This window comes from Lineus longissimus, chromosome 2 (genome assembly GCF_910592395.1).
Source record: "Lineus longissimus chromosome 2, tnLinLong1.2, whole genome shotgun sequence".
Lineage (NCBI taxonomy): Eukaryota > Metazoa > Nemertea > Pilidiophora > Heteronemertea > Lineidae > Lineus > Lineus longissimus.
In genome coordinates, this window is record NC_088309.1 from 12,202,701 (window position 1) to 12,216,588 (window position 13,888).

Genomic DNA, 13,888 nt, shown 5'->3' on the forward strand with positions numbered 1-13,888 from the left:
ACCAGCACAGAGATCGGTTGTGACACTGTCTCCAGCATCATAGATTGGTAAACCAGCACAGTGATTGGTTGTGACATTGTCTCCAGTACCATAGGTTGGCCAACCACCACAGTGATTGGTTGTGATACTGTCTCCAGTAGCATAGGTTGGTCAACCACCACAGCGATCGGTTGTGACACTGTCTCCAGTACCATTTGTTGGTCAACCACCACAGTGATCGGTTGTGACACTGTTTCTAGTACCATTTGTTGTCAACCACCACAGTGATCGGTTGTGACACTGTCTCCAGTACCATAGGTTGGACAACCACCACAGAGATCGGTTGTGACATTGTCTCCAGTACCATAGGTTGGTCAACCGCCACAGAGACCGGAGGCTTCAGTACGAAAATCTGGGTTTCTATCCTTCCCTTTTCCTTGAATGTATGAATAAATAAAGCCCGTTAGGGGATGAACAAATCATAATTATCATAGTTCATATTCTAACTGCTACGTTTTGTGTTTTTCATTACGGTTATCCTGCTCTTCAACCTCCAATTGTGCAAGCGGTGAACCATAACCCAGTGTGATACGCACACTTCAGTTCAAGAGAAAGGAACATACACGTGTCAGTAGACAACTCTAAACTGTCGCCAAGGCCTGTCAACAGCCGATCGGGATGTTCTGCCCGAGGGGTCCCGAATTGGCAACATTAAAATAGAAACACGTTTAATATTCGTATTATTTATTTGCTGAACTGCGTTATCAATAAATAAAGATACTAACGTATAGATATCATTTTGCGATACATCCTAAACTGGGAACTGCTCAGAATACCTGAGGATGACAACCAGTTAGGTCGACAAAAACTTCGACATATGGTAAAAACGTTTAGGATATATGGCAAAATGACCTTGGAATCAAATGTAGAAATATACAAAATAAATCCTTTTACAGATCTATGCTCTTACATAGCGCTTTATACTGTACTAGTCCTGTCTTAAAGCGCTTTACATTCATTCCCCAAATCTGTGTTGCTATGATAGGGCACCCATCTGGCCCAGGGAAACATCTATCACAATCCTCCTAAATCCGTGAGAAAGGGTTGGATGATCTCATTCTTGACATTGAGGTAGTCTGTCTGGTATGCGCCCAGGCCAACACTGGAAGAGAAAAATACATTTATTAGGTTTTCGACTTGGGCTCAGTCAAAAGTTTGCAAATTACCTGAAAAAGAAAACGTCCCTTTGGACAGACGTTGTTATACTAAGGCTTTGCAAAAACGAGAAGAACGTGTATGGAAAAATAAAATCCCTTTTGGAATACTCCTCTGCGGACTTTGAATCAGCGATCGTCAGAGGTCGGGATAGTCCGCCACGTGCCGACTCATGCATTATATCACTGAGTCGGCCCCCGCAACTAGGAAATAAATGACATGTAGTGGCTACACACTTGTGTTGACAACGTATGTACCAGAGTTGGGTGTCAATTTTTATACACAAAATAATTTGGCGAATAAATCTGCAAGTGCACAGTTAATATCAAATTGTATCATGAGCGAAACAGGCAACTATTATGAAATATTTAAATTAGCAATTTTAGTTCCACCGGATTCAACATACAGAAACCATCAGTTCATTCCGAAGAATAATCGTGCCACGATAGAATACTGCGCGGATAACCAAACAAAAATCATTTAGAATACCAGCCGTCTGCTCGATTCATGAATTTGACCATCATTGGGCACTTGCAGATCTCTATTATTCACTTTACAGTCTCCTTAACGAGTAGCCAGACCTTTAAGGTTTATTCTTTTATGCTTATACTCACTTTATGTAGTCCATTGGTACCCCGTAAGGAGGGTTGGGGTTGGACACTCCAACGTTAAAGCAGTAAGTAACAAATATCAGGCTGTATATCTGAAAGAAATCAACAGACGACCGTCATATAATGCAATACAATCATTATGCAAATAAGGGGATTACGGCCAACAATATTTGCATCGTAGTATTTTTCTACGGAAGATTGTAAAACGCGTAAAATGTGTAAAGATAACTAAACAGCAGAAATTATCATTGCCTTACAGAATTCTCTCAGTGTCTCCTGTATATACTCGTAGACAAAACGCCAATGCTGATAATAATAACGTTGAAAAACCGATCAAAACCAGGCGGCAATATTCCAGATCGTTGAAAGAAACTGGCATTACGTCCATGGATAAAGCATTTGAAGCAGACCGCACTCTAAAACTAGGGTGCTAGGACTTACAGAGCACCCCAAGTACTACTGCGGCACCCTAATGTACCACCACGGCACCCCTATGCTACCCCAATTCGAAATGGGGTGCTATGAAACAAAATTGAATAACTCGAGGTAAAATGAGGTTCCAATGCTTGGATGTTGCTCCACCCATTCATCACTGTCCAGTCAGGAAGTTAGCCAGAATAAATAAGTCAAGGGAACTCGCACTGCAAGTGCATCCCTAAAGAAAGATTTCTGTGGCACCCTAATGCCCGGGTGCCCTGTGGGTGGCACTAGCACCCTATACAGTACCCCACTAGGGTGCTGTATTCGCTGCCCACACGGTACCTTAGGGTGCTATAGAAACTTCTCCTCAAGATTGGAGCTTGGGATACCATGACTTATTTCTTCTGGCTAATTTGAAGGCCAGACGGTGATGAATGAGTGGAGCAACATATAAGCGTTTGGACTTCATTTTATCTCTAGCTATTCAACTTTGTTTCATGGCACCCTTCTTCTCATTGCACCCCAAAAGGTGCCATGGCTTTAGCTGAATTGAAGCACCCTTGTTTATTGACAAAAGACGATGTACTTCAAAGAGTAAAGAAAGTACGTATTGATTGGCAAAACTTAGCACGGTAAGTCATTGGCAAGAGTTTACGGTATGATAAGTAAAAAGGTGGTCGCCACCATGCCAAAGTCGCTAATACACTTTTGATAAGATCTGAAATATGTAGCGAGGAAAAGGTTGAGGTATATGTCCAGTGTACGGTGTACGGTGTACGGTCTCACGCTTCTCCAATTCGTCCCTAAAGAACATACTCACCAGTGCCAAAGTTCTGACTCTGACATAGCACTGCTCGAGGAGACCAGCTGCTTCCCCCTCATCTACACCGTCTATTTTAGCCTTCGCTTTGAGGTATTCCAAAAGAGCCTCCTTCCAGAACTCCGGTTGGCGCCGGGGCCGGGAAGGGTCCGCCGGATTGAAACCTGCAGGGAGTGATGATACTATAATCAATAATATTATAGAAAGAGTGCAAGCAGAATCAAGTCTTTGGTATACAAGTAACATCGCAAAGTTATGGTAACTGCTAATGATGATGATACTATACGGATTGAAACCTGCAGGGAGTGTTGAAGTGATGATATACTACACTATGATCAATGATATTATAGAAAGAGTGTAAGCAGAATCAAGTCTTTGGTACAAGGAACATCGCAAAAATTATGCGAACTGCTGACAGTGATGATGATATACTATGAGCAATGATATTTTAATAAGGAAGAGTGAAAGCAGAATCGAGTCTTTGGCACAGGTAACAACGCAAAGTGGCTTGGATTCCTGACAATATTTTTATGTTGATTAGACTCCCAAAACTTGACAAAGACTAGTCTTATCACATCTTGATGCAATGGGCTCATTATTCGTTCTATACGTGACTGACAATTTTATGAGATGCATACCGGATTCCTATGCAGTGTTGACTTGATATTTAAATCCCTTATCACTTACCCTGGCATATTGATTGAAGAAAAATAGCCAGATCGAACTCCGCAAATCGGAAACAGGTCATATCATAGTCAACTAAAGTGCAAGATTCTGAAATGTAACAATATTAATCATATAGGTTTCAATTGCTAATCATAATCAACGAAAGTGCAAGATTCTGAAATGTAATTATATTAATCGTAAAATTGTAGTTGCTAATCATAGTCAACGAAAGTGCAAGATTCTGAAATGTAATTATGTATACTCAAACCGTGTCAATGGAGTGAGTTAAGGACCGGAGTGATATTCTCTCTTCTGCACATTCTTGTAAAGGGATGATTAAAATCATCACGTAAGTTCTACTAACCATTTTCTCCATTATAAATGATGTTGGTCGGATTAATATCATCGTGGCAGAGTACCAGAGGAAGATTCATCTCTTCTACTATCTTTCTCATCTCATCCATCTCGGAGATGATAGTTGCCTTGGGTGGCGCTGTCGTGCATAGACTTGGAAAGTAAATGAATAATATACAGTCACTTAGAAGGTTTTTTAGCCAACATAAGGGAATTTCCGCAAAGCCCCCGAAACGTCCACATTCTTCGACTTCGTTATCAGGAGGTCAATCAATGAGATAGGCGTCGACGTTGGCGTTTCGGGGGATTTGCAGAGGGTCTTTAGCGAAATGCGGGTCTTTCAGAGTCTCAAAAACCTTCAGGGAAAGACATTTAAAGGTTTTCCAAAAGCTCAAAAACCTTTATTTCTTAGTTAGCATGTAGTCTACTACTAGAATGACGGTTTTCAAGGGTTTTTCAGAGGCACAATCATACGTATATGTAATATCTTTTAAAATTTCCCTTCAAAGCTTTTAATAGAATATGGTTGGAATACCTCTTACTCCAACGTGTTAACAAGTTCAAGAAAACCAGTGTTTCGTCAAAATGTCATTGCCTTACTATCATGGTGCGTAAATATATCGGTTTATCTTTTGAAATACGTGTTTCCTGGAGAGGCCATGCGAAAAAAAAGAACAGACAAAAGACTAGCGCATTTCGGGAGGCGAGGGGCGTATGGCCAGGCATTTAAAATTTTTACTGTTATCCCCCCCCCCCCAAAATAGGAGAGCCTTGTTTCTGCTGTGTTGCAAAAGTAAACTGCCTGAGATTGGGCAAAGACATAGTCTGGAACTTACCATTATTTGACCTCTCCATCTGGCAAGGCTTGAACCCTCTCTTCATCTGGATACATCTTCAAACAGTTGCTCATGTGACCATTCAGGAAGTCAGTCTCTTCCAAGTGGTATTTGTTGATGGCTAAATCGCGCGACTTTTGGCTATGGAAACGGGCCAGTTCCCTCATGACTGACCTATAAGCAGAGTAGAGACCGCACTATTCTTCTATCTTTCTCATTTTCTTCTTTAGCATTCGACTTACGTTTTTAGCTCACCTCTTAGCAGAGGTGAGCTTATCCCATACCGTGGCGTCCGTCGTCCGTCGTCGTCGTCGTCGTCGTCGTCGTCGTCGTCGTCGTCGTCGTCGTCGTCGTCGTCGTCCGTCGTCGTCCGTCGTCGTCCGTCGTCCGTTAGCAGGGCACGTTTCGTAACTGTTAGAGCTATTGAGTTAAAACTTGGTACACATGTACCCTTATGTAATGACACCTTGGAGACCAAGTTTCGGTCCGATTCGTTTCATGGTTTGGCCACCAGGGGGCCAAACGTTAAAAGTGAAAATATGCAATATCTCCCTTAATAGTAGTCGGGAAATTTTGAAAAAAATATGGTAGGTACTTCTAGCAAAGGTGCATCATATATCCTCCGGGTTTTTGATTTGACCTCCTTTTCAAGGTCACAGAGGTCAAATGGTGTAAATTGGCCGTTAGGATGTAACGATGGCACGTTTCTAAACTGCAATGACTATTGATACCAAATTTGGTACACATTTACCCCTTAGTCAGGTGATCTCAGGGACCGAAGTTTGGTCCAATATGATTCACCACTTGACCACCAGGGGGCAAAATCCAAAAACCTTAAAAATGTGATTATTCCTTACCTTCTTGCCCGATTGCCACCAATTTGATATCATGGGTACATCTAACCACCATACAGTATATGTCACACAGGTTTTTAATTTGACCTTCTTGTCAAGGTCACAGAGGTCAAATGGCGTAAATTCGCCGTCAGGCCGTAACTATGGCACGTTTCTTAACTGCAATGACTATTGATCACAAATTAAGTACACATGTACCCCTTGGTCAGGTGATCTCAGGTACCGAAGTTTGGTGCGATCTGATTTGCCGTTTGGCCTCCAGGGAGGGGGCCAAATCCTAAATTCTTCAAAATGCCATTATTCCTAGTAATGACTTGCCCGATTGGCACCAATTTTATATCATAGGTACATCTAATTCTAACAACCATTCAATGTGTCACCCGGGTCTTCTTTGATTTGACCTACTTTTCAAGGTCACAGAGGTCGAATGTTATGTAAATTGGCCATTTTGGGGAAATTGTAATTGCTTGGACCTACATCAAACCTAACACTACATGACACAATACCATGCTCTTTATCCATCTTTCCTCCACATGAGGTGAGCACAATGGCCCTGGCCATTTCATATGGCTATACTATACATACAGAACCCATGCCGATTTATCGGCGCTGAATATCAGTCTTAAAGTCGTGAAAGAATGGATTATGCACAACGACGGTGGGTCGGCATGACAGAACCAGGTATACATGTATCTGTCTACACATCGGCAATGTAGAATATCATATTCAGTACGTATTTACGTAATTAGATATTTTCAATTTTAATTACAAATCTCAATTTTTTTAACGAGCGACGGAGGCCCGGCTTTAAGTCGACAGTAGCCTGTCCTGAGCTGTAAGATAATGGTTGCCTCTGTTGTCAATGTCTAAGAGAATATCATTGCCTCGCTGACTAAGGTTCAGACAGTCAATGATACCACAAGCCTAAAGACCAAAATGAAAGCCATCAACAAAAATCGAGCGCAGCAGGAAAAGAAGAAGAAGAACCCCTCGGCGACCGGCAGCAAGAAAATGAGAAGAAAATCCGTTTTTTAGCGTAGTGTGATGATTTTATACATTTTATACATGTAACTTACTTGACAAGGCGAATATCGTCAAACGCCGAGAAATCCTTCCAGTGGAACGTCTCCCCTTCGATAAATTCGAAGCAGATGCCATTGGCGAACACACAGATAACGCTCGGGGCGATTTTCAGCTCGTGGAGCAGGAGGGTTACAACTTTCTCCCGTTCCTTGTTCATGATGGCTGCGAAAGATTCGGTAAACACCCTGAAGACCACTTTCTCCGGACCTCCATTTAGCACGGCTACAAGTGTTTTGTTGACATAGCCGATATTACCTGTCTGCAATAGAAAATCAATCACGTATTCTATTTCTGCACTATATAAACCGGGGTGCCAGAAAGGGTGCTTCGGACGAATGCCACCTTTTGGGGCACCCCACGGTCAAGGTGCAGCCAGGCACCCTTTTCTGTGTTGGGATGCTATGAAGTAAAGTTGAGTTACCGATGTTACAATGTCGTTCATGGGGATGTTCAAACCTAGTTTCTTTGGGTTAGGTTCTTACTTTATTCCTATATGGAACAAAAAATTTGCGTTGATACGTCGCTGGCTTCTCCAGATATCGTGTTCATAAGTGCACATACGAGATTTCAACATGCGCCATATGTTTTGGGAGTAAAAAAACCAGACACTTACCTCTAATTTAACATCCTCCAAGCTCCACGTCTTTTTTGTGACTTTAAGAACTTCTTTCACGCTTTTTTCTGGATTGTCTGGGTCAATCGTGATGCCCAAAAGTGGAACATCAGTCTCGAAATCGAACATCGTCGCCATATATAAGTTGAACCAACTTGAGATCCAACACCAATTCAAGCCAGAGTGGGGTAATGACGAGCGTATATCTTTGTAGGCCCTATGTTTAAGCTTATAATGTGTATATACATATATAATGACCTTGAAAATCCTTTACATAACTCCTTCGGAATCCTCATAACAAATAGAGGCCTACAATTTTACCCAATTTATAGGAATTAGGCCTTCATTTGTACTGGCAAAAGGAAAGAGAGCATGCTCCTGAAGACAAAAATTAAAAACATTACTTGAATGATAAATTTAATGCTTATTGCAGTGATACACCGTTATTGTCCTTTGGACGTTGTTTTTTTAAAAATTTCAATAAACAGGAAAAATCAAAACAGGAAAATGTTCGTTAAAAGAAATTGCCGCTTATTTGGATTTCAAATTTTTCGTCCTGATGAAGAACCTAATCTTCCTATCGATTTAAATGCAATGGAGGGAGTCGTGCAGCAAAAGCCAGTTTCTATGGGACGAGTGGGCCATCACCTCACGGTTGACAAAGGAGTAGGTCAAGGAGCGTGCTGAGAAATCCCCGGGGCGAACCAGTTCTTATTGAACGTTTCGGGGGAGCGTGTATGGAGAAGGCGGCATTGTTCTAATGTTAGAAATTACCTACCCCGGTGGCCTCGCTTACCCCATTTCGATGTTCCCTAACAGAGAATAACGGGATAAGCCGTAACAATCAATCAAATTATCAATGAATTTATCATTTTCTTATCAATACCTCCAACGGTTATAAAGATGTAGCATGACACATTGAGAAACAAGTCGCCGAATTCTTCTCTTGCGCGAAAATATTAAGGGGAATGACAGTGAGCAATCGGAACTTTACATACCGGAGTAATGTTTTTAGACATCCTGAGGTAATCGGGGGTAAATGTTCGCTTCTGCGGCCCTGCACGAGGTGAACATTAATTCTCGATTCCCTCAGGATGGTATGTTTCACCGAATGTCGTTGGCACCAGAAGGGCCGTATTATAAAATGTCCCCCCTCAAATACGGTATCTGCCCATTCCGCCTTAACCTTATTCGCCTTATCCAATTTTGCCTTCTCCCATTTAGCCTTCTCCTAACTTGCCTTTTCTCAAATCGCCTTCTACGATTTCGCCATCGTCTTATCTCGCCTTTGTTCCAATTGGCCTTCTTCCTAACTCGCCTTCCTCTCATCTTGCCTCATCCTATTTTGCCTTTTCTTATTTCGTCTTTGTCCTATTCTGCCTTGGTTTCATCCTGCCTTATTTCATCTTTCCTTTTCTTGATTGACCTTTGTGTCAATTCGCCTTCTTCCCATTTTGCCTTCTCCTGTTTCGCCATATCTCATCTCGCCTTTTATCAATCCGCCTTTGCTTATCTTGCCTTTGTTCTATTTTGCCTTGTTGTCTTGAGAGCTAACTCGTTCTGTGAGAAGGCCTCATAATTCCCCAATGATCAAAGGAATACATCTTCCAGATTGCTGGATTTGAGTAGGCCTATTGACCATAGTCCATAATAAAGAACTTCAGAAGCACTCACACTTTGAATGATCAATAAAATACTTAGCACCCCCATCCCTCCTATATAGTACCAGGTCACAAGTCTTACTTATCAAAGAATGCCAAAACACTATGCCAAAATATTTCCATGAAAGACTTGGAAAACTCTAAGATTTGACAAACATGGGTAAAGATACTAAGTTGGTTTTGGAGATACATGTAAGCTTACATGTGGATGGTTCAGAAGTTATGAAGATTTGAAAATATTGGTAATTAAACAACAGCCTTGGGTAGGGTACCAAAACATAATTCGTGGAAACACTCTTATATGAAAGATTGGCCCCACAAACATGGGTAAAAGAGACAAAAGTCTTTTGTAATATGGTATGTAATGTAATATGACTATAATGGCTGAGAAGTTATCTACACTTGTAATTTTGGCAATGTCCACCGGGTTTTGGTTGGGGGTACCCCCGAATGGACCCTAGAAGCCCTTCAACACTGTTGAAGACACTTTCATATGAAAGATTGACTCAACAAACCTGGGTAAAGACACCAAGTTTGTTGCAAAGTAGGAAGAAGGCGAAATGGGAAGAAGGCGAAAATATACAAAGGCGGGGCGGGTAAAGGCGAGATAGGATGAAGGCGAATTAGGACAAAGGTAAATTAGGACAAGGTGAAATAGGAGAAGGCAGATTAAGACAATGGCAAACTGAGACGAAGGCAAGAATGGATAAGGCAACTTGTGATAAGGCAAGATAAAACAGAGGCAAAATAGCATAAGGCGAAAAATGAAAAGGCGAAAAAAGACAAAGGCGAGATAGAGTAAGGCGGATTGGGAAGAGGCAAAATTGGAAAAGGCGAAATAGGAGAAGGCGAAATGTATATTTTTTAAAGGCAAAATGGGAAAAGGCGAAAAAAGACAAGGCGAAATGGGCATGAACCTCAAATACAACGGTTTGGTTCACGAAATGTATTGTGCTCGGCCATAGGAAGGCATATGTTACCTCATTTTCGTACTCAGTGCTGGTACCCAGTACTTTTTAAGAACACTCGGACCGTGCCTGGTGTATTTATGGGGATAAGTTATGGGGGTTGATCATTTTGCCCCGCGGTTGGGGTAAAATGGCCCAGGGTAAATTTTGACAATATCTGTTCAAATTCTCATTCTTTATGCACCATCAGTGTTCTTGTGGTCCGCTTTGAAATTCCTTTCTGCTCGATTACTAGTGACAACCGTGCTCATCACGTAACTGTTGGTGTTAACCTTAGTCCTGCCATCTTAGTGCAGATGGCATCACTGAACTATTTCACACTTGTTCTGATTTTTGTGGGACTTATTGAGAGTCACTGGAGGGTGGAACCTTTTGAAAATCTGTGGATTCAATATTCAATGGCTGCCTTTTGCTCATTCAATTGCACGCATTTGAGTGTCGATGCTGTTCTGTACTTTCATTTTGTAGACAATTTATCCCAATTTTCTGAGACTCATTGGGGGTGATTAGAAGAAGATTTCTTTCAATAGTTAGCAGTGCCACTTTGGAAACATGGCTGCTGAGCAGCCATCTTTGAAACTCCCTTGCTAATGATTTGGCTGAGAGATCCCAATTCTTTTTTCACTCGTTAGGGAAGGCACTCGTTAGAAAACCCTGGTTTTTTAGGAAATGATGATGACCAGGCTATCAGCAGCCAATTTGAATGTTACTCTCTCAGCAGTAGTCACCATGACACTTCAACACTAAGTCTGTTATGGGGGTGACGATGACATTCGGGCCTGTGCCGTGCCACATTTTGCGTTACATTTCAGTTGTAAACTACCAAATAAAGTGGAGAAAGTGGAATTAATTCGTAACTTTTCCCTTTGGGAAATCAAATCAAGTAAAAAAAACAGACAGGTATAAATTAAAGGTAGGCCCTGTGAAGGATCCTGAACATTAGTCCAGCCCATCAAGAGAGTAGTACAAGTGTTGACCATGCCGACTTACCGGCAGTAAGTCTCCTCCTGAAGGATGGATATAGACGGTAGATCGGCATGGTGTTGACTCGTTCTCGTATAAAAAGATAACGTACAAAATAAGACATGTGTAAGTTACACAGGATCGTTGGAGATTGAGATGTGACTTATTTGGAAGTGATGAGAACTATTGCTAAACAACAACAGATCTATCCTGCTCCTCATTCAAATTCCCTGAACTGGCTTTTTTGCTACACCTTCTTTTTGCTAGTGTGTCCACTCTGAGGTCAGACAAAAGTTGATAGTAGGAGTCCTTCTTTCCTAATGGGGACGGTTACCTCTCCTCCGCCCAGATTAAGTGTAACAAAGTCTATCTCTCTTTACAGGTGCAGCACCTTTCCTTCCCCAAGACTATTCCCTTACAAAGTCTCTCTCCTTACACAGACAGCTACCTCTCCTTCCCCAAGACTATCCCTTACAAAGTCTCTCTCCTTACAGGGACACCTACCTCTCCTTCCCCAAGAGACTATCCCTTACAAAGTCTCTCTCCTTACGGGACACCTACCTCTCCTTCCCCAAGACTATCCCTTACAAAGTATCTCTCTCCTAACAGGGACAGTTACCTCTCCTCCCACCCAGACTATCCCTTTTTTACAAAGTCTCTCCTCCCCCCAGACTGTCCCTCACAAATTCACTCTCTCCTAACAGCATCCCTTACAAAGTCCTTCTCTCTCCTAATAGTGACAGCTACTCCTCCTTCCCCAAGACTATCCTTTACAAAGTCTCCAGACTATCCCTTACAAAGTCTCTCTCTCCTAACACGGACAGCTTCCTCTCTTCCCCGAGACATGTCAGACAATCCCTTACAAAGTCTCTCTCTCGTAACAGGGACAGCTAACTGTCCTCCCCCCAGACTATCCCTTACAAAGTCTCTCTCTCCGAACAGACACAGCTACCTCTCCTTACCCCCAGATTACCCTTTTCAAAGTCTCTCAATGAATTTGTCATCATGATAGGTGTTGTCTCGAAATACTGACATACGTGGACACATCCCCAATATTCTGGCTCTGATTTTATTTTCCCATTTCTGCCTGCATCGATCTTATATTAGAGGCATATCTTCTGTGGAGGTATTCATGCATGTTCTGTCGGATCGCAATATTGGACGTCCATATTAACCAAGCTAGATAGCAAGACACTGCGAAGGTTTGTCATGCCGTGATTGGACGCTCCACTTGCTATTGATAAACAGAAGCTGTTTACTGATCAGCCATGTGTATAATTGTCTCCGTTAATTTGCCGAGTGGTGTGTCTTAGTGATGGCAACCCAGTTCTCTTGGTTCTCTCACTGGGGTGATGTGAGTGTCCCGTCTTCTTAAAGTTGCTGCAGAAGAAGTGTCACATCAACAAGGGCCAGGAGCAAATCCAGGATTCAAAGAAAGATGATGCCTCGGACTCATATTCCTGGCTTATCTCATAAATTTTTCTGAAATGACGAGGACGCATGTTGATGCCTCCAAACTGACTAAACTGTTTGATTGTTTGTCATGTCTGTCTTGGATCGCAAAGTTGCTGGTCTGGGCTGGCGGTCATGGAATGGGTAGTGTTGCAGGAGTAGTAGGCTGCAGGTATACCTTGAACATCATTAGCTGGTGCTCCGAAAAGCTGGTCAAATTGTGTAGATATCTTGCTTTATTACTCTCGGTCCATCTCTCTGTACTGTCTATTGGGGTTGCGCAACTTTAGACAGGTTTTCTAGCACTTCAAACATTGAACATGGTGAAGTACAAATGTCTGTCGTACCATCAAGAGCTGCATGAATTCATTTCATGAGGTAACACCATCTTCCTGTTTCTAAAAAAACCAGAACAAGCTAAGGCCAACAACCAAGTTGTGATGGAAGCACAACAAATCTTCTTGCCACACATATGCCATCATTGATGGATCAAGGCGTAGGCCCACTCAGGGTGTGACCTTGGAAAAGAGAGGGCCCCCCCCCAGAAAGTCTTAAATATAAATGCCAGATGGGCATCTACATGTAGGGCTAAAATTTAAACTTTTTTGCTTCTTGGGGGAGGTGCCCTGGAAAATATTTGCTTTCTCACATAAACAGGGGGCACCGATTTCATTTGCCCCCCAAATCCGCCACTGGCCATATCACGACATGCAAAGGCATGGCTTTCGTGCTGAAGTGTAGTTTTGGTCATATTTTCCTTGCCAATGCTAGTTAATAGATTTGTGAGCACCTGGCCACACCCAGCCTGAAATCTTAGATCATCAACCTGATACCAACAGCACTTAGTATCAAAGGAAATGGGATGCTTATGTAATTAATGGAACATGGCCAACATACTGATAGGTCCTTAATTACTGCCACTCTTGTCACTATAGACAAAAGATGCGAAAATACACGACGATTGTGTTTCTGTAATGTGAATGGGGTTGATCATTAATGGAGACGATAGACTTCATTAGTGAAGGCAGACCATATTAATGGGCACTGAATCCACAAAGGGACAATGCAAGACTTGTTTAATGAGGGACGAGTAAAAATAAACATGTTCGAACAGGTGTAACTAAATGCAGGGTTTATCAATAAAAATCTGAACTAGCACGTCTTCCCTGTGGCGTTATTGGGATGGTGAAGATGATGATCGGTAACAAAAATTATTTTGAGGGGTGGGTTTACACTAGTCTAGTTGCACTGTGATACGATTTCAGACCATTTTCAAATTAAAAGCTGCTGGTATACTGACTATATCTACCTTAAAATACAAATTTAATAAATATCTCGGTTCCATGAGATGCGTTTTCAATTTAGTCTAGTGATAAAAAGGTCAGAAAGCATA

General features: G+C 42.0%; 2 protein-coding genes across 2 annotated transcripts; both read right to left on the minus strand.

Moving 5' to 3' along the window:
- Positions 1 to 706: 706 nt before the first annotated feature.
- On the minus strand, positions 707 to 7,686 carry LOC135483673 (ethanolamine kinase 1-like). The gene is made up of 8 exons (XM_064764671.1): positions 7,452 to 7,686; positions 6,832 to 7,097; positions 4,902 to 5,075; positions 4,076 to 4,218; positions 3,733 to 3,819; positions 3,046 to 3,209; positions 1,809 to 1,897; positions 707 to 1,141 (listed from the first exon to the last, which is right to left on the minus strand). Exons 4-8 carry the CDS (start codon positions 4,173 to 4,175, stop codon positions 1,054 to 1,056), a joined length of 528 nt encoding a protein of 175 aa, XP_064620741.1. The 5' UTR covers positions 4,176 to 4,218; positions 4,902 to 5,075; positions 6,832 to 7,097; positions 7,452 to 7,686; the 3' UTR covers positions 707 to 1,053.
- On the minus strand, positions 4,904 to 7,589 carry LOC135499703 (ethanolamine kinase 2-like). The gene is made up of 3 exons (XM_064790635.1): positions 7,452 to 7,589; positions 6,832 to 7,097; positions 4,904 to 5,075 (listed from the first exon to the last, which is right to left on the minus strand). The coding sequence occupies exons 1-3, from the start codon at positions 7,587 to 7,589 to the stop codon at positions 4,904 to 4,906; spliced, it is 576 nt and encodes a 191-aa protein (XP_064646705.1).
- Positions 7,687 to 13,888: the final 6,202 nt, after the last annotated feature.